The following is a 20,497-nucleotide window of genomic DNA, read 5'->3' on the forward strand; positions in this document are numbered from 1 at the left end:
TCTTGCCCAGGGCATAGCAAGCTTTTTGTAATTAACAAAATAAATTTTTGTGATGGATTACTGGACCCTGCAAATTCTCTTATGATAATTACAGGTGCATCCTAAAAATTAGTCTCTTTAATAGATTTTTTTTCAGTTGCCTAAAACTGTTGAAAGCATGAGTTACTGCTCTTACAAAGCATTTTCTTTCAATGTTGACTGCTGTTTATCATTTTAATATATACTAGCCAACAAAACCTGTATGGGCTTGGAAATCCCATTTGCTTACCTAAATGCTGTTTCTCCAAGTGGTCTCTTTGTTTTATAGCTTCAGATTAATTCAAGGCAGTCTGAAACCAGATTCTAATTTGGTTTTTGGCTTGTAAAAGCTGGGGGAAGAAATATGCAAGATAGCACTGAACAATGAATAAAACACTATTTGTCGTGCCACTGTCTGGTAGGAAGAGCGCTTATGAACCTCTTCTGAAAGCACTGCATACAGAATCTGCAGACAGAGACCATGCTACTGTAAGTACCTTTTCCCTTGACACATGTTTACATGTGTTTGTCTTTTGTTGGATGCAAATGCTCTGCATTGCGCTTCCCTTGCAAATCACCAAATGTCCAAAACCACTGCAAAAGTACAAAAAGAATGGAAACTCTCTATGCTTAAAAAACCCACCTCCCAAATACATCACTTACAATAAAATCTTCAACAATAACACAAGTAGGTCCTCCAAAGAACTTTTTTGTTCGCAGAATACATGATAGATTATTTATAAAGGGCTTTGTTTTGGTGGAATAACTTTACAAATATTATGCAGTACAAGGAGACAGGCATGGCTTGTTGAATGCACGTGAGAGCTATGGTAACTGAGCTGCTCCAAGGTGATAGTTGTTCCTACAGTCCTTAACCTGAATTTGAAACTGGGTGATGTATATTATGAAAGTTTCATAATCATACCCTGCCTCAAGCCTAGCATTAACTATTTCCATGATGTTTTATTGTTATCTTCCCTTAGGTTTCCCTAAGCACTCGCCTTCTTAATGTAACTTTGAGGCTGGCCATACTTATAGGGCAGGGCTAGACCAGATGATCTCCAGAGGTCCCTTCAAACCTATATTAGTCTCTAATTCTAAGCACTGGGCACCTATAAATTCAACACTTTGTTACTTTGGGTACCGTAGCAAGTACATAATCCAGATCCTGTCAGAGTTTCACAAGTTACATTTTTAAATAGCACCTTTGTAATTCTCTTGCACGTCCTTTTCCACAGAGATGCTGTTCCTCCTGCCAGGAATAATACTGTCTGTGCAGTTCCTGTTCCTTGGCTGCAGAAGCCAGTTTGGCAAGAGGTGAGATTGAATCAATGAGAGCCAGCCTACAGTCATTGGCCACTTCAGTGATGTGCAGGAGAATCTAATCACAGCAGAAGTCTGGCAGGGCTCTCTTAAAGGTGGAGACTGCGCTGATATGAGAAGTGAAGAACAACATGAGGAAGGGAAGCTGCTGTTAGCTATGTTTCTGTGAGACAAGTGGAGCTGTAACAGGTCTTCCAGACCAGTTAGAAAAAGATGAAATTGAAAGGGAGCAGCCAACAGAACTGTAGCTTCTGCCAGGCAGCTCTCTACCTTCCTTGTCCCAGAAACAGCTTGTGATCTTTCTCAGAATGGCAACTGACTGGGTCTTACCTGGGGAGGGAACAGAGATCACCCTGTGTATGCAGGGAGGCCATATGGGGACTCCTTGCTTTAATTTTGGTGACTGTTGCATGCTCTGGCTAAAGGCATAGAGGCATGGTGCAAAACAAATTGCTATATCCTTCCAGATGTCATGATCTCTCCAGCAAGCAATTTTCAAATGTGACTACTCTTGTAATCCTTGCACAGCATCCCTTGAAGAAACAAAGATTCTGCAGAGAAGCTCCCCAAGACAAGCCAGCACCCTTGATTCCTGACCACTGCAAGTCATCCTTGCTCCACAGACTTTCAGGGTAACTAGATTTCAGAGCAATAGAAGAGACAGTCTTGAAGGCATCTGTTCTGGCAAGGGTGCTGCCTTTGCAGTTAGTGCGGTAATCTAAATGTGTAGGTATAAAACTTCAGTTTTCTTCCCTCAGAGCAGACAAGTGAAGCTGGGAGTGTTTAAAAAGAGGCATGGATTCTCAAACGTGGGATAGATGTGAACACTGATAGTGGCTTTCCCTGGGCTCTACTGAACCAACATTTCCAAATAAGTAGTTATAATATAAGGTATGTGAAGCTACAGGTCCACTGGTCAGCAGGTCAAACCCTGAGGAATTTCACTGTAGATCTTGGAGCTAAAACTGATCATCTCCTGCTGTCCTGCAGTCCTGCTGTGTCCATGCCAGATCAGCCTGCACCTTATTTCTGCAAGTTAACACCCTGCGTTTCAACCTGCCTTTTTAAAGGAGACTTTGTCCTGCCCGTAAGTATATGAAACACTTTGTGATTTGTCTCCAGCAGTTCAACAGCTATGGCATGTTCTTCACATGAGAACAGATGCTAACTTTTCTCTAAGATCTCTGAATGACCTTTCATTTTGGCCATATTTTCTAAAAGAAACAGTTTATGAAGAGGGAAGGAGGGATTTTCTCCCCTACAAATAATCTAGCACTCCCTCTCATGATTGGTGCAGGTTATGTTGAAAATATCTCTTTGATACATGTGATATAGTGCTCAAGAAGCTCCTTTAAGTCATTTACCCTGCCAGAATGTTGTTACTTTCAGAATCTCACTTTACATTAAGGCTTTATCTCTAGCAAGTTAAACCTGCTGTAACTGGACTGCAGTTATCCCCTCTTTCCATGTATGGAAACCATTTTTCCACCTGTCAGCATAGTTGTAAATTTTAAGACCAGACGATTACAGCTATTTCTTTTAGTCTGTATTCTGCAAAACACGGATCAATGTAAGACTGAAGTTTTTGACTGCTTCCTCAAGTTAAGCAGAGTAGCCCTGATCCAACAGAAAGAAGGGAACAGGTAAACAACTGAAACAAGATTGACTCTTGTTCATGATTTGGGCATCACATCTCTAAAAAATGATGTTAGCAGATTTGCACTACAACCGTCAGCTGCAGAGCTTGTCATATGCAACAACAGGAGGGAATCTGGTTGAGGATTAATTTGTTACGTGATTCTGTCTAGCCTCTCCCCAAATATTCTGAATTATGTGTTTAAAGAGCAGTGTAACAGATACGAAGAGAGAATATTATATTGAAAGAACAAGTTCTATGTTAAAGTTTACACCAGATGCATCTAAGCAATCTGGACACAACTTGCAATAAATAGCTCCATTTTGGAAAATAGCATTCTTTACTGGCAAACACTCTTCTGTAAACTGTACTAATACTGATATAGGTGCTGCTTCTTACATTTTTAGGCTCTGTGCATGTGGTAGTCTTTCATACAAAGTCCTGTTTCAATCCCTTCTCCTTTCTCTTTCAAGAGGTTAATCGCTCTCTATGCAGAAAGGCCAATGTGGGATTTAAATACAGGTTAAAAGAGTGAGAATCTATATTCAGAGGCTAAAGGAGTTAAAAAAAATGCACTTTTCATGAAAATCCCTCTTCACAGAGAACACCTTTCACTGAAAGGCAGCGACGGTTTGCTTGCATGTTTGACTTGAACATCGTTGATTCCAAGGGCACAGCATTTTACAGGATTAAGCTTCACATTATGCAAATTACTCTATTAAGACCGATTCACCTCTCCGAGTTGTTTTGTGCCTTCAGGAAGGTATGATCTCATTCAGCTGTAGATATTAATCTATTTCCCAGATGGCACACAACCTTGCATTCAAGAACAAAAGGCAGCTTGAATACAGAAGTCCCCTAGGAAATCTGCAAAAACCCACTGAAAATATGTGGACATATCTCCCTGTTCAACTGATTACTTCATCACTTCATTCACTCCATTGCGTGGGATATATCCAGGTGCTTTGCAGCTTGCTGGGCTGATGCATCCTTTAACTCAGTTGATACACAAGCCTGCACAGTACTTAGCCTCCCACTGCTTTGTTGTAAGGGATATAAAATAAAGGCACTTATGGCAACCATTTCAGGTAAGCATCAGCAGCTCTAGTTTGAAGTTCAGTCTTTGTGAATACAAGCATGGGGCTGCACAGCGAGGCTGGGAGGCTCAGTCAAAGAGAGAGATGTAATCTGGTTCTTGGTCCTCTTGGCCACATGGGTAAAGCAACAGCTCCTTCCCCAAGGAAGTGATGGGTTCGTCCTGTTGATATAGGATATGATTAAACACCACCTTTCAAACAGACCCTACCTATCACAACATCATGGGGTGGACAGCAGTTTCCCTGCCTCTGTTAGGGTGTGCACTTGTTCATCCCGCTGTGTGATACAGCTCAGTGCCCCAGGAAACCTGGGGAAGGACCCACGTGGCCAACCTCTGTCTTCATAAAAACAGTGTCTGTGCTTGGTGCAGTAATCCAGTGACAGGATTCTGGCCGTTCTCAGAAAGGGCTGCGCTCGTCTCATAGGCAGCTGCAGTTTCTATGGTGTGAAATGCTGCCCTGCCTAGAAAGTGCTGGAGCGAGGACTGTGCAGCATGCAGGTAAGCAGAATGGGGTGGTTGTGGATCTTGGCTGCGTTTGTGGGAGGGACAAGGGTGAATCCTGGAGTGAGCACACGCCCTCTGCTCAGGCAAGCCCTGTTCTAACAAGGGAATTCCCTGATAGTACAATCTCTGCTTCCCATCTTGTCCTCCACGCTAGCAGCAGATGCATGGTGGGAACTTCTTTCATGGTCAGCCGGTAGGTGATAAGCAGAACCCACCAGAGTGCTTCAGCAGAGTGGGTTCACCCTGCCCACACCTGCTGTAGTGCAGGGGGTCTGTAGGATGCTTTGCAGACTGCGGGCATGGCTCTGTCTTTAGTATAGATATGTGCAGCCAGGCTTTAAATCCTCTGGCTCTGGTACCAATAGCCGTATAGCTCCTGCTTTCAATAATTTCAGCCTGAACTGTGAAACCCATGCAAGAAGCAAGTTCAGGTAGCCCAGGTAGAGCTCTATATAGCAAATTAACATAGATATTTTCCTCGTGTCCAATTTTGTTTAGCCATGCCTGTATTAGTCTAGGCACTTATTTAAAAGAAACATGGATTTTAAATGAACCTTTAGGCAAAATGATTGTTCTGTCCCTGGGCAGATCTTAGAGGAATGAACAATCCATCTGGCCCTCCTTGGAGCCCATGTAACAGCAGTCAGTGCTAGTAAACACTGCTGTTATTGTTGCAAGAACCTGCCAACCTTCTTCCTTTCCTTCTATTTTTCATCTTTGCTAAGTATCACACCTTGCCTGCTTTGAGATATAAAGATACCTCATTCTCTTTCATGCTGGAGGCAAGCAGGATTTTCTGCTTACCCAACTTGCTGGGACCCCACAACCATGGTGAGAATGCAAAAAAAAGGAGTCTGCATGAGTATGCTGTCACCTCTCACCTTATCAACATTTCTACTACATAGTGTGTAAGTAACTTGAGCCCTGTGTGCAAGTTGTTCTGCGCACTTGAGGGTGAGTGAGTCAGATCTAAGATGTTTGAGATGTGTTAGGTTACCTGAGATGTACCCATCAGGCTGGCACACCCTTCTGGAGAAGCACACAGGATACCCAATGGCAGCTAAAATGGGTCTAGTTACCTACTTTAAAACAACTGAATCTATTCTTTCTTATTTTTGAAGTGCCTTGAGTCAATTAAACAGTTAATGAATTCCTTGCTAGACGTTCACCTTGTGGTAGTCTACAAGGTCAGCCAGTGTTGAATGTTGTAGCTGGTCCACTCCAAGGAAGCTGTAGGAATCACTGGAGGCATCAATGAGGAAGTGTTTACATCCTTCCACAGACCGATAGGAGAGCACATAGCCTTTGATTTTCTCACTGATGCGGACCAGAAAACTCCCTGGTACTGTTTTATTCAGAAGCTCCTCTGCTTTCTTAGAAGTTAGGATACCTGTTCAAAACCAAAACACAAAACTGAAGGGAGAAAAGCATTAGTACAGGACTGGATGGAACAGTTCTCTCAAGAAATCTGCTTTACCGTGCTAAAACCAGTCCATGGCACTTCCGTCCCTTGCATTGTGTTCTTGACCAATAGCCCAGGAAGAACAGTACTGCCATTGCTAGTAACAGACCATGGCCACGTGCTAACTGTTCTTTATGTTAACTGTTCCAGACTTGGCTGATTATGAATGACAAATGTGCAGGGCTCAAAAGGACAGTTTCTGTGTTACAAGAGAGAACAGCATTGCAGTGTGTTGTATGTTGATTCCAGTAAGCAGGGCTGCGTAGACAGTGATCGTAGGTCCTGTCAGAAGGCCTTGCAAACATTGAAAGCCCAGTTACAAGAGGATAACGCTTTCATTGCTGCAGTCTTGGATTGAAGGGGTTTCCAAAGCAAGGGAGATGATAGATGGGATTATGATGACCCATCAGAAATGGGATGGAAAGGTGATGTATGATGAGACGTGGAGGGAGAATGACCCGGGGCCAAGGATGAGTGGGATGAGGTGTGCCCAAATCTCTCTCACCCTGAGCCAAACAGTTACTGGGGTGACCGTGCATCCAGTACAGGGAGGCAGGAGTGGCACAGAGGTACAGGGTATTTTGAAGATCTGGCCTCTGTTCTAACACTTTAGCTTGCCCTTTGTCATGATGCTAAAGGAATTTAAACTACATGCATAGATATTTAAAATGAAAAACGTAGCCACCTTTGAAAAGCTCCTGGGACCAGCCTGTGGCAGCAGCCATGTTAGCAGAAACAACTCCTTAAAGAGTTGGGTTGGGGCAGAAATGCTCAGGACTCACCGTGGAACCAAGGTGCTATCATGTCCGTGGTTTTCTGATAGCCAGCTCGGAGAGGGAATTGCTCCTCTTTGAACCACTTGATGATGCTTTCTTCAGTGGAATTGGAGATTGTCCTCTGGATTCCCTCTTTCCTGTTAGAAAAGACCATGGTTTGTGCATCAAGTTCAAACGACAGCTTTTGAGTCCTTGGCAGGACTTATTTTGTTCAGGATGTTAAGAACAGCCCTAAACAGAAGGCTTACACTAGTGCAGCTGTCAGCAATATTATATGGTTTTCAGTGGGCACCTAGCATAGAGGATGTGTGCACTCTAGACTTCCGATGCTCTACTAAATAAACCTGTTATCCTCTGGGGGTGAACAAATAAGTCTTGTCAGGCCCTAGGCTGGAATATAGCCTAGACTCTGTATTTTTCCCTGTGGGGTGTCTTCTCCACACAAGGAGAGCTAACCATTCCCACCTCAACCATCCCATGCTACAGCAGAAGAATCTCATCCCTTCTCCCTTCCACAGGGTTTTCCTTACCTAATTGGTCTCCCATTTGCCATCGCAGGAGGTAGAAGTTTAGGCTTGGGGGGGAGAGGCGGATATTGGAGTGGTCGCCGATCTCCTGCTGTGGCACCCTTGGAAATATCTGCCTGCTTCCCTTTGTGGATGCCCTGCAGTGAAAGCCTCCTGTAGTCATCCCTGGCTTGCCGTGCAAGGGAGCGTCTCTTCTCATCTGCTGCCTTGGATTTCCGCACTGGAACAAAAAAGGAGTCCTACAGGAGCGAACAAGCAGGCAAGTTTTAAGCTTGCTGCCCTTTGGCCATCTCCTGCTTGATGAAGTGGAAGAATAACCTGTTTCACAAGGTGAAACGTACTCAATTATGAGACCATTTGCCACATGTCTCCCATCACTTTTGGGCATCTGCTACTTAACGGGGTCCAGGTTTTATTCCTTCCAGAGATTAAAAATCTGAGTTCTTTCTGGACATCAGGTCCCTTTCTACTTAGAGACTGCTTGGTTTTGTTTCAGATGCTGACTCCTGGTTCAGACATAGATTTCTGTAGTGCCTTTCATGTGGGCCAGCACAGGGGGAGGGCATTTGGAATAAAAGCTGCTGAAATGACCCAAAATCAATCCTTTGAAGGATTTTAAAGTGGTGATCATTTTCTGAGGGTGGGAGGGAGTCTTGCTGAAACCGTAGCAGAAAGTGGAGAATTTGGCTGGGTATTTTTGTTTGGTTATAAAACTGCCTTGATTTTCTAGGTCCAGCTCATCCTGGAGTCTGTAGGAGTAACCAGCTCTCCTGTTGGTCTGAGTTAGGCTGGTTCTTTCCTTGCTTTTATAATCCACTTCAGATTATTTTTTTTATCAGTAAGAAAATTAAAACCTTGGCCTGAAGTAGAAACAATTGGTAGTACAGCATTGCCATCTACTGAGCAGCAGGGGAGGAACTGGGAAAAGAATAATGCATCAGGTTCTCCTCCAGGAAGTATCTGGCAGCAGTGATGGATACTACTGCAAGTCTCATACTGCTTGCTGTTTTCCTTCCTATCATTGGGATTCATTACATGAGACAGTGCAGCAGGGCTCTGCTTAGGTGGGATCGTGCTTGGATAACAGGGAAGCCCTTTTTAGTTAGTCCCTGTCACTCATTATCCTTGTCCTCAAGAGCAATGGTCACTACAAAGTCCTACAAAAGGCCAGCTTCTAGTTTAAAATTAATTATCCTGGCTATACTCATGCGGTTCCTATTTGTTTCTTGTTTTAATATGGTATCTGTAGGAAAAATTTTCCATTTCCCTGCCCAGCTCTAGTCTCAATGCTGTGTGAACTCAGAAATATTTCTGATAATGCAGCACTGCATTTCTTGGCAGTACTCTCCACCCACCGACCAATTATTCAGTTCCAATGTGGCAGGAGAAGGATTGAGATGATGCCACAGAGCCCTAGGATTTCTCAAGCCCCAGAGGAAAAGGTCATCCTAAGATCTTACAGGATTCCTGCCATTCAGGCTCATTCTCATCTGATTTCTGCAGTGTCCTCTGGCTCTCCAAGCTGGGGTGACTCTGTGGTATGGCCTCCTGGGGGGCTGTGGTCTCTTCTCCTGAATTTCTCCTCTGTGCTTCCTTTGTCTATGAAAGAAACAGCATGTTCAGCTTTGTCCCAGGCTAGTTTTAACCCTGCTTTTTAGCTAGACTTGAAATACTGGGATCTCCATTCTTTATTGTGAATCCCTCCGATTTCAACAACATACAGACCCTCTGTCTTTACTGCAGGTGACAACAGAGGAAGTAAGGGAAAACAGTCTACCAGAAATCATCAGGAGCATCTCCCTGTGCTGTTCCCCAGCCTGCCAGCCTGGCCTGTTTTGTATCATCTCCAAATCGTCGCACTGTACATGAGGAGCATGGCAACGCTGGATAAAACTGGTCCAAGAGTTGAGGATGTTCTTGGGTCAGATGAGGCTCTGAGGCTGACTGGGACTTTAGGATAAAGTCTGGGCTTCACTCAATATGTTAGGAGCATCCTAGGTTGCCACTTACATGTTGGAAGCCATGCTTCCTCACATGGCAGTCTGCCAGCATCTGGTGAACATCTCTGCTTTCCCTCTGGGTGGAGGAAAAGAGCAGTGAGAAATAAATACGGTGTTAGGACCATTGGTCTTTTTTGGAGTAATAGGTGTTTAATGCAGAAGCAGTGATGAGACATTTATGTTAAATTTTGCCAGCCTTCTCTGACAAACATTGGGTTTTTTTCATCATATTAGGCCTAATATGCCACAGGAGGAGAATTCAAGGGTGTCAGGATTGTCATAAGCATGCCTAGATTTGCTATGTGATGCTCCCAAGTGCTCCCAGAGAGCAGTTCCTTCCTCCCTCCTTCTAAAGCAAGCCCTAGCAGAACCTGCCATCCACAGCTTTACCTGCCTGCGCTTGTTTGCTGCTGTGGCTGGGGTGCTGCAAACCCCTTCTCATCAAACTGACCCAACTAGCTGCATAGCTCATGTTCACTCTTCCCTGCAAACCAATCTAGCTACCCTAGCAGCAGTTGCTAGCTGAAACCTGCCTCTGAAGATGAACAGTTAGACTTGTCTTTGAGCAAACATCCACCCACTTCCCCACTGGACCCAGACTGCCTCCCACGGCACAGTGAGCAATGAGTTAACTGTACTGTGCTGCTTACCAAGGACACGCTTTGTTTTATCTCCATTGCCTACTTGGCTAATATTTAATATGAACACAGCTTTCCAATTTCCCTCTCCTTGACAGGAAACTAGGAACTTCAAATGTGTGTGAAGCAGCTTGTTTTCTTAGATCAGACCCCTGTCCCATCCAGCAGACAAAGCACAATGTGCGGATCCCTCAGGTTAAATGGGAACTGGATCCCAGAGAAAGCACTTTAACGACAGAGGTGAGAAAAAGCCCATCTCTGGGCCTAGAAAATGCAACAGGGGTGTTTGGTCTGGATCCCTCCTTCTAATAGCAAAAGCCCCAGAAACGTGGGAAGAAATACTAATAATATAATGATAGACAAAACAAGTAAAGTATACAACCCCCCCTCTGTTTCCATGTGCAAGACTTTGAAAGGGGTTTAGAATTTTTTGGTGGTGGTGGGATTTTTGGTTTGGGGGGTTTTTTGCCTTTTTTTTTTTGTTAGCTGTGACTAATAGCTTCCTTTCAAAAGAAAAAAAAATCTCCCACATAGTTGCTCAACTTTAGCAAACAGTGCTAAGAAAAACCCCATGTGATTCAGAGGCTTTTGATAAAGGAGACAGCCATTCCGAATTCCCTTCAGTATTTTGGTAGCAGCAGGAGAGGCACTTTGCCAAAACCCAACCTTCAGTTATCATACTGAAATATGGAGTGGCTGTGTAATAAAAGAATGTACATTCATACAAGTTAGCAGCACAAGGCTGAATGAAAACTCTGCTGAATGAGATTGGACTTCTCCCATGAAGTTGGCAGAGTGTTCTGTTCCTTCTGTTCAACTTTGGTTGCATGGGTTGTTAATTTAACTCATCTGTTTCTCAGTTCTCTGCAAATGGCTTTTTGTAGCCAGTTAAAAAGTAGAAATGTATTTATTGCTGGAGAAAAATATTTCTGTAATGAAATACCACAGCAAAGCAGACACTGTAGTTACTGCATTTGGAGTTGTCCTGTGCTATGGAGGTCATAAGCTATTTTCTAACTATTTTAGAAGAACGACAAAAAAAGAAGAACCTAAAATAAGCATGTCAGAGGATGCTGGTAAAATTATCTTCGTCTGTTCTTTTATACAAATAGATGATTTGTTTGAGGGCTGTGGCCTTGCATGTACAGATCCCGGGATAACCTCCCCGGTCTTGCCCCAAAAGCCTTCAAAACCAGCCACAGAGCAGGAGGGAAAGTACTGCGACCCTTGTTTTACCCACGAAGAATGGAAGCAAAGGAATCCAGAGTAACTTATCCATTAGTACAGAGCAGATCTATCCCAGCTGAGAATAATACTCAGACCTCCCGAGTCCTAAGGAAGGATGTAAAAGCACAGCTTCTTCTCTGACTACAGAAGAAAAGCCTTAACAGTTTGCTGGCTTTTTTTCTTCTTCAAATTTTTATTTACAGCAATCAGGATTTGCTGCACTTCCTAGATCTCAAAGCACATGTTTCAGATAGTTATGAAGAGAAGGGGGAAAACTACCTTTGCGAGCTCCTGGCTTTTCCCTGTTGTAGCAGCAGCAGTTTTTCTCCCATCTTCCTTCTTTTCCTCCACAGTGCTTTTTTTATTCGCATGAAGATCTGTCTCACTCAGGACTCCTGGTTGTGGATGTAGAGACCGAGTTACAGAAGAGTCAGTCTCTCTGAAATGCAAGAGAGAGAAGAGTTAGGAACCCAAGGGAGTCACTTTCTGCTCTCTGAGCATCTTGTGAGGAAGCTGCACGTCAGCAGAGCAGTGCTGGGATGAAGCGACGTGCATGCAGGCAGCTATCATATCTCCAAATCAGGTAGGTGGAATAATTAAATTAATGACTCGTGGTGAGTAACTGTCGTCTTGCTGTACATGGGCACCTGTCGGTGAATCAGTGTAATCCAAACTCATCTCCTGCTGCAATAACAGAGTTAGCATTTCCTGTGGTCTGCAGAGGGTACTGCGCAGGAGCCGTATCACGGGAGGCTCAGTGAGCCAGGGCAAGCCTCAGGCTGGAGCTGGTCTCTGCCAGCATTGTGCGTACTCACAGAAAGTCAACCTTTGCCTGCGCCTTTTGCCTGCAAGTTGAGTGTGACAGTGGTAACCACAGCCCCTACAGAAAAGACTCCAGCCTCTGGGTCCCTAGAAATGCCTTCTCCTCCATGTCTGCCCACTGAGTCCTCCAGCTGAAGGGTGCTTACCTGCCCTCCTTGCCTTGCTCTCTCGCTAACCGCTTTGCCCTTTGTGCCTGGATCTCTTCACAGATGGCCGCGTACGATTTATCTGAAGGATGCTCACCCATCACCCAGACCCAGACATCATTGTCAGCGCCAAGCTTCCATGTCACCGACTTCCCGTTGGCTGGAAAAGAAGCAGCTCTTTGTTAAACACAGTTTGGCCGGTGGCTCCATGCAGGGCCTGTGTCCTGCCTGCTGTGCCCTCCTGGCTGCTGCCAATGGCAGAGCCTCTCCAAAAGTAGCTGTATGTGGGGAAAGCTTGGCTGAGACGCAGCATGCACCTCCCATTTCATTTCATGGTACTGAAGCCAGGTCAGTGAAGGAGGCATTTCTGAGTCTGTGGGCAAGGGAGCAGACTCACCACTGTTTCCCTTCTTGCTTTAATTCCTTGCTACTGCCCTCCCCAAACTGTGTGACATGAACTACCTGCAAACAGAGCACGTAGGGAAGAGCTGGGAGAAGAGTGCTATCTTCCTAGCAGCCGGCATGCTGTGTAATCCTGGCAAGGGGACTTCAGGTCTAAAGGCACAACGGGAACCGCCCTGGAGATCTGGTGCCCCAGGACAGATGTTCAAGTCCATGGTTATTTTATAGACAGATTCAGAGGCCCCATTTAGTGGGAAACTTAATGAGATTCATCTCCTGGGGGCAAGTAAGCCCTGTCTTCACAGCTAGGGGAGTTGAGCAATTTGGTCAAGGACAGAGTGTCTGGGCCAGGGAGTAAAACCATTGCGTGCCTGGCCAAAACTACCCCATTGCAGGTGGGTTTAGTTACCGTTTGGAAATATGACTATGATATGTCCCTGGGAGAAGAAATTAACAACACATTACCTCCTATTTCTAGGGAGCAGTTGACTTGGCCAGATCTGTGCCAGAGGGGGAAGCAGCCGGCAGGCAGAGCCTTACCTTTTCTCGGCAGTGGCTTCTTTGCTAAAGCCTTGTCTGCAGCAGCTTCTCTTTCCTTCCACCGTCTGATTTGTTCCTGCCTCATCTTGAAGAAGAGGATCTGCTTCTGCTCCTCGCTGAGTTCTGCCAGCAGGTCAGGATCAATGTACATGTCCGATAATATCTGTTTCAGCATGGCTGCAGGTTTCAGTTACACACGTTTGTGGCAATGATCTCCAGGGATCAGATCCTCTTCCTGGCTCCGACAAGAGTCCCTCCCTGCCTGAGCCTGGAGCAGGAATGCAGGCGTGCCAGACTAATTATACTTCTCTCTCTTTTTTTTTTTTTAGCTCAGACTTCCTGCACAGACCAAAAAAAGTAAATAAGTAGCTTAAAACCTGCTGTTAAGATTCTTTGAAATAAGAGGTGAGCTCAGCTCCCACGCAGCCCCTGTCCGCTCTGCTGGGAGAGCTGGCCAGAAGGGACGAGTCCTGGAGTGGGGAGGTTGTGTTGATACTCTGATAAACCCAGCTGATAGTATATCAAAAGAGAGCAAGCGCTGCCTGTTACCGTCATCAGAGGTGCGGCTTGGCTGTGCCCAAGCAAACATTCCTGCTGGGCAGGGAATCAATGAACCCACGACTAGACAGCTCCTCCTCCTTCCAAAGAGGAAAACTTTGATGATCAAAAGCCCAGCCTGCCTTGTTTTACCAAAGAAAGATGGGGAGTGCTTTCAGCTCTGGTTTTGAGGTGGGAGTGGGAATTTTGGAGTGCTCCTGTCCATCAAAGGCAGCTTCACAGCAAGTCAAGGGATCACAAGTAGTGCAGCTGGTTTGAAGAAAGACAACTTGCATGGTCAGCAGCTGAGGAGCTGAGGCAGCTCCCAGTCTGACACGTCTTGCTGATGCACCTTGCCCACGCTGTGAGCCTGGCATGGGACATCCCTGTCTGACAGGACGAAGCAGGGAGGTATGGTGACCGGGAGTTGGGGATGAGCCTTCTCATTTCTGTTTTGTTTCTCTGGTTACTTTGTATTATCCCTATTAAAAATGTTAATTCCAGAAGCATGGAACTGCTGTTCCAGATATATATTGCTTTTGTTTAAACAAATGGCTTTCGTGATTAAAAAAACAAAGGCTTTTTTGGGAGGTGGTCTCATCTGGGCAATGCTTTCTGAGTATCCCCCTGAGAGCAGAATTGTTCCAGCTCAGCAGCCCAAGGGGCTTGTGCTGTCCTTGAGCCATGGGAGGTGGCAGCTGTAGAGAGGGAAGAGCTTTTTGTGGGGAGGGTGTTGGTGAGCAGTCCCTCATCCCTTGGGGTACCTGAACTGTCTATTAAACTGCAAAACTGGGGAAGACTGCTGGAGGATTGCTGTTTAAGTTTCACTGCCTCCTGCTCCTAAGCACTACCTGAAAGAGATGTCATTTGCAAACAGATCAGGGTGTCAGAAAAGCACCTTTAACCAGAAATGGGTCCCTTAAGCTTTTAGTTGTGTTTTTTTAAGATCAGTTCAACACAGGACAGTATAAAGGACACAAATATTGGGGTTTATTTTGGGTAAACTGATGTCTTCAGAAGGTACTTGGTGTTGCTCTGATTGGAGGGGACATGACAATCTCTTTGTCTGAGCCCAAGGTGGGTTTTGTTTGGAGAAACCACCAGGGTTGCATCCTTTGTGGGTCTGAAACAATAACTGAAGTGGATGGTAGCTCTGGGCATGGTCTGAGCTTGATGGTCCAGCAGAGATGCCTTCCATGGGTCAACAGAAATTAATAATAATGTCTAAAATTGAAGGGCCTTTTAACAAAAGAGACTTGTTGCATGCGGGGAGGTGAAACACTTTTATTCCCTTCAGGTGAGAAGGTATCATTTGTGCTTTGTGTGGTCCAAACGCTGAGCGGTTTTGTTAAACAGAGGACACTCAATACCTTGCCGGGGGGGGAAAAAGGCCAGCCAGCTGGTCAGGCTCTGTCTTCTGGCTCTGGATCAGCAGAATTACTTTTTCCCCAGAACTTCAAGACAGTCGCAGTTCACTAGCCAGAGGGATGCTTGGAAAAGAGGATGGCCAAAAGTCATCCTGTAAGGATGTCTTTGCTACAGCTGAGCAGCGGCTGTGTGTGGCTCTGGGTGGCAGGAGCAGCTGGAACTGGCTGGAAGTGCAGATCATGAGTTTGAGTCCTGCACCCTTCCTCTTCATACAGCAGTGAGCAGCTTGAGTCCACCTCACCATCACATCAGCCCTCCTCCTCACCCCTTGGCTGCACAAGAGGCATTGGACACAGCCCAGAGTGGCTTATGTTGCAGAGTTAAAATTTGCAGTGAGCAAAGCTGCAGTGGTTAAGCTGTGTTTCTTTCCCCATCTCTCCCAGTACTGCCTCTTGGTGCTTTAGGTGCCCTTCCTACCTCTGTTTGGGATGTGCTTCTGTCTTTGAAGGTTCCTTCTTGTATCTTCTGTATCCAACCTGACTCCTGCCTGACTGGGCTTTCTTTTTCCCCCAAAGCACTTGGGAGACAGAGATTGTTTGTAATTATTGCAAGTCTTATCCTTAGTTAAATTAGGCTTCCTGGGACATGATGCATGAGAAGCCATGAGCAGAACACAAGCAGCACATCCATGCTGCTCTGGCTTCTCAGGAGTGGGAATGGCTTTGCTTTGGCTTTTACTTAGAAGGACATGATGCACTCTGCCATATGCAGTGGTGACAAACTGGTCCCTCTTTCCACGCCTGGGGACACAGTGTGTAGGAGAGGTAGAAGGGCACTCAGCAAACAAGTTTCATGGTATTGATGTAGTTTTGCAGCGTTGGGTCTCTGTAAAGTTGGTTGTAAGAGGAAATTTACAATGCTGTGTCCCCAAGGTAACCTTAAAAGCACCAGCTATTTTAACACTGGGAAGTCACATAAGCATTTTGAGAGGTTTGCAGTATTTATTTTTTAGCAGTCACTTCACTGAAGATCTTAGGAGCTGGAAGTCCATATAATATCAGTCATATGCTGTTCCCAAATTTTGAATGAAAGCCATATTACCGACACTTGGCCAGAAGTGTTTTTGCTGACGCTGTTCCAGCTGTAAGTAGTATATTTACAGCTCAAACTTAGGGAAGCCAAGGACTGCAGTAATGGCAGTGGACATCTGAGCAGGTAACTTGTAGGAAAACTCTGCTAGAAGTCTTGTTAAACTTTCTACTGCTTGTGTTTTTTCATGAGAGTGAGGTAGGAGCTGTTTTTGTGGAGAAACAGGAGACAAGAGTAGCCCAAAATAGCAAAAATTAAGTGGGGAGAGGTGGGAAGCCAAAGCAGGGCTTTTGGGGCTCTACCACTTGTATGTAAGATAGTTGACTTGAAAGCCATAAGGGTAAACACAATTCAAAGGTTAAATGACCCTTCAAAAAGCAAGGTCACACAGCATTTAAATTGCCTGCCAGAGAGAAACCTCTTTGTGCTCCTGTAAATCATCTACCATTAACAGGGGAAACATAAGTCCATGAATACACATAAAAGTGCAATCACTTTGAGAAGAACTGGCATGAGTTCCTGCTCACATATGACACTTTGGCCACTGACAGTCTCACGGTACAAGCCCATCTGGCATCCTAGTCTTGGTCCTCACCATCAATGCTGCCAGCAGAGAGAAAGGTTCTCCAAGAAAACAATAGACAAACATACATAGATAGGCATTTGATATGATTCACACCAATAAATCAAATAGGAGGGTGTAAAATGAAATAGTGGACAAGTTGAATGGTGGTTCTTGGGCTGATTTTCTGGGAGGCAGCTTCTTCAACCTGCTGTACACATCTCTGCTGTAAATGTGACAGTAACTTTAAACTAAAAATAACCCAAGAAACTCAAAGATGAGAAGAAAAGCAAACACAAGGAAAGCTGCTTCAGGGTACAGTCTGACGAGCTGAGAGCATTTCCATTGTCACAAAATAGCTTTTCCCATAAAAAGCAGATTAGACCAAGTTGTTCAGAAAATGATGGGACTACATTGCTTTGAATCAAGAGCTTCTCCTTGGAGCTGGTCTTCTGCTCAGCAACAAGTGGCTGCAGAGGCACCATCGGGAATTATTTTCCCAGGCCAAGAGGATGGGCCAGGAGACCATGACTGAATTTCCTTTCCCTTGCCAAACTAAGCCCTGCAGCACCGAGGAGGTATTTTGCTTAGGTTTTGCTGTATGTGTTCAGTTCCAGGCACTCCAATGCCATCACCTCCCTGTCAGGCTTTAGGAAGGGCTTTCTGATTTTTTGCAGAAGTTGAAGGAAAGCAGAATTACCAAACCCACCTCATATCAGCGTGGCAAAAGCTAACTGCTCCCCCAAACCTTGCTCTCAGTATGCAAGCCTTCATGGGTTAACTGTCATACATTGGTTCATAAAATGCACTTTTGTTAAAAAATATTTATGTTAGCAGCTGCACCGGCAATGTTACTAACAAAATATCCTTCTGGGCTTTGGGTTTTTTACAGTCTTTGTTGGCTGGTGGTTTATTTGTTTTGTTGGGGTTTTTTTTGTTGTTGTTGTTGGTTTGGTTTTTATTTTAAATCCTCATCCTGTTCTAAATAGGGGAGTGATTCATTCTTCTCTGTTTAATTTTGCTTCAGCCTACCATTTTCTGTTTCAGGCGGAAGGAAAACTCCTGGTTTGGTCATAATAGAAGGAAAATATGACTGTACGAGCTTGGCCCTCAGAAGACAGAACTAGACCTGTTTGTATCTTATTTAGCATAAATAGATTCTGTGTAAGGCTGGCATATAACACTTGAAAGAACAAACCCAGTGAAGTCACCACAACATGAACTACCTTGAAATTACCTATATCTGAAATGACTTGCCCCATAGGTCCCTGATTTTGCTGGAGGAGGCACGGGTTATCTTACAGCAGGCACAAGTGGATGGGGATGGCAATAAGGAAAAATAATTTGATACAGCAGTGGTTACTGAACACAGTTTGAGGCCACATGGCTCTACTTTCAAGAAAAAGTTTCCTTCCCTGCTAGAATTAAGTACAAATACTTCTTGATCTAGGCATAGTGAGAATCATCTTCCTATATCAAAATTACTTAGAGAATTACCAATTAAAAGGTCAGTGTGGTGAAAAGGGTGAGGGCTTCTATAGGTTAACACACAGGATCAGCTACCCAACCAAACCCAGCCACTCTAAGAAAGGATTTTTTCTAACCATGACACCTAATTTAGTCTGTTTGCAGGTTTTGAACAACTTTGGGGGGGGGGGTTGAAATGAAAACTGCAACATTTTTATTTGCTAATTGCACTGGATGGCTTTGCCAGGGAAAGACCATTCTTGCAAGCGGGAAGGAAGATATTATGAGTAGCAGTAGGCACACAAAGCTGCCATTTACATTTTCCACATAGTTACTCATTCTTCTAAGCCCACAGTTGTTCTGCACTGATATAGTTTTGCCACTGGAAGCCTCAGGGCAAATGAGAAGTGTTGGCCAGAAGCAGCTCTGAGCCTCTCAGCCCTGGCAAGCATAAGGGCTGTGCTGGTGGGACCCAAGACTGTCCCAGCTCTTCAGTGGGAACTGCCCTGGGGGGGAGAGGTGCACCCTGGCGAGTCTGATCCTGTCCCAAACCTCTCCAATTTCAGAAATTATTTGCTGTTAATGCATTGCTTGGGCATTGTGGAAACACAGGATAAAACCCAAGTCACGTGTTGATATAAATTCTGTGAGGAGAAGGAAGGGCATTAGTTCTTGCCTATAACTATAAACTGGTTTTAAAACTGCATGCAGTTATTAAATTGCATGTGCTACTAAGGGAAATAAATTATTTGCGTGAAGATGAGGCACCCAGAAGGCAGGGATCCGAGTCTGTGTCATCCCCCAGGGGACTCTTGGGGGGGGGGAGGGAATATTGGGACAGAAAATGTGGTGAGAGGAAGGTAGTGGGTGGAGAGGGCTGTGTTAGATGACAGGGGTGAGACAGAAGCTGTTCTGGAGGACTGGAGAGATGGTAATCGGTTTTCTCTTGCAAATAAAGTATGTTAAACACCTGTTGATCTCCCCTCTCTGTTAGCTCATGTGTGACACTCCTCCTTTGCCTGGATTTGGTGCTCAATGCACAGCCCTGGTTGCTGTTGAAAGGATTGAATCCATCGACCAGGAAGCATAATGATGCCATGGGGTTTTAGCCAATTCTTGGAAGAATGAGTATGAAAGAAGGTCTGCTCCCCTTTCTATTTGAAGCACTCGGGAAAATGAAAGCATCACACCACTTCAACGGTGCTGGATGTCCCCCATGTGTGTCCTAATGTCACCAGTAGCCCTTTGCAAGGGGCCGGCCCCAGTGGCTCTCCCTTCTCCCAGGCATACACTTGTTCCCACGCCTTCCCCATCCTCACCTGGCCCCCCGCACCTACCTCCATCACTCCCCAGCCTCAGGAATGGCTTCCTGGGCTCCCACCTGGCCTCCTACCTGATGGAGTCACTCACCCCATCTGTTTTTTCATGAAGAAGCCCCAGCAAGGGGCAGAGCCCAGCATGGAGCTGCCCAAGGAGCCATCCTTGTGCTAACCCTGTGCCATGGTCCTGGGGTGCCAAGGCCCAAAGCCCAGGGTCTTGGTATCGGTGTTGCGCCTTACTGGGCCCCTGCAACTCACTGACTGCTCCTGTGCCTGTGGGTTCCCCCCTTTTCTGAAGCCATACTCTCTGCTAGTGTCAGGGGCACTGCAGGATTTCCAGCCCATCCCCAGGGAATGTCCCAGCTGATTCCTGCATCTTGTACCTTGTGTCAGTTTCCTGGAGCTGATTTCAGGGCGATGGGTCTCCCTGGCCCTGGCCCAGTGGGTGGGAAATACTGGGAAAGGTGCTTAAAAGGGTTCAGGGTAGAGAGACCCTTCAAGTGGGGAGGGTTTGGGCCATGGGTCCTGTGCCTGGAGCACCCAGGGTGCCAAGAGCACGGTTTTTCTCTGATTCCTATCCACACTGATGCAACCAACATGGACCTTGTTCCCTCAGCTCTGGGATGAGTCCCCAGCGTGGCCCATAGCGCACCCTGCTGCAGGATGAGGAGAGGATCTGGACAATGCCTTGGTAGTGAGGCGCTGCTGGGGGGTGACCAGGGAAATGAGAGACAACTGGAGGATGCTTGGTGCTTGGGCTGCAGTCATGCTCACCTACAGTAGAAGCTGTCCTGGGCAAGGCAGAGACCAGGCAGGAATGGGACAGGGGCAATGAGCAGGAGCAGCTTGGGGGCCAGGGAGAAGTGAGGTGGGGACCAGAACAGGGGCACCTGTGTAGAACCCCACCGGAGGTTGGTATCTGATTGCGTTGGTCCCCAAAGCCTGGGAGGCCAGCATGCACCGGGCTGAACTCAACGACTGAGAGAGTCTCTGGGAGAAAAGGCGCTTTTCACACCATCTTCGGATGTCCAGCTC

The 20,497-nt window shown here is 45.7% G+C and overlaps 1 protein-coding gene across 1 annotated transcript; it reads right to left on the minus strand.

The window, feature by feature from the left end:
* Positions 1 to 4,035: 4,035 nt before the first annotated feature.
* Positions 4,036 to 13,575, minus strand: SH2D4A (SH2 domain containing 4A). Its single transcript, XM_010586260.1, has 9 exons — positions 13,121 to 13,575; positions 12,179 to 12,338; positions 11,490 to 11,649; positions 9,356 to 9,421; positions 8,806 to 8,944; positions 7,349 to 7,565; positions 6,825 to 6,955; positions 5,750 to 5,970; positions 4,036 to 4,235 (listed from the first exon to the last, which is right to left on the minus strand). The coding sequence occupies exons 1-9, from the start codon at positions 13,293 to 13,295 to the stop codon at positions 4,143 to 4,145; spliced, it is 1,362 nt and encodes a 453-aa protein (XP_010584562.1). The 5' UTR covers positions 13,296 to 13,575; the 3' UTR covers positions 4,036 to 4,142.
* Positions 13,576 to 20,497: the final 6,922 nt, after the last annotated feature.

Source organism: Haliaeetus leucocephalus, unplaced genomic scaffold (assembly GCF_000737465.1).
Source record: "Haliaeetus leucocephalus isolate CR32 unplaced genomic scaffold, Haliaeetus_leucocephalus-4.0 Scaffold140, whole genome shotgun sequence".
Lineage (NCBI taxonomy): Eukaryota > Metazoa > Chordata > Aves > Accipitriformes > Accipitridae > Haliaeetus > Haliaeetus leucocephalus.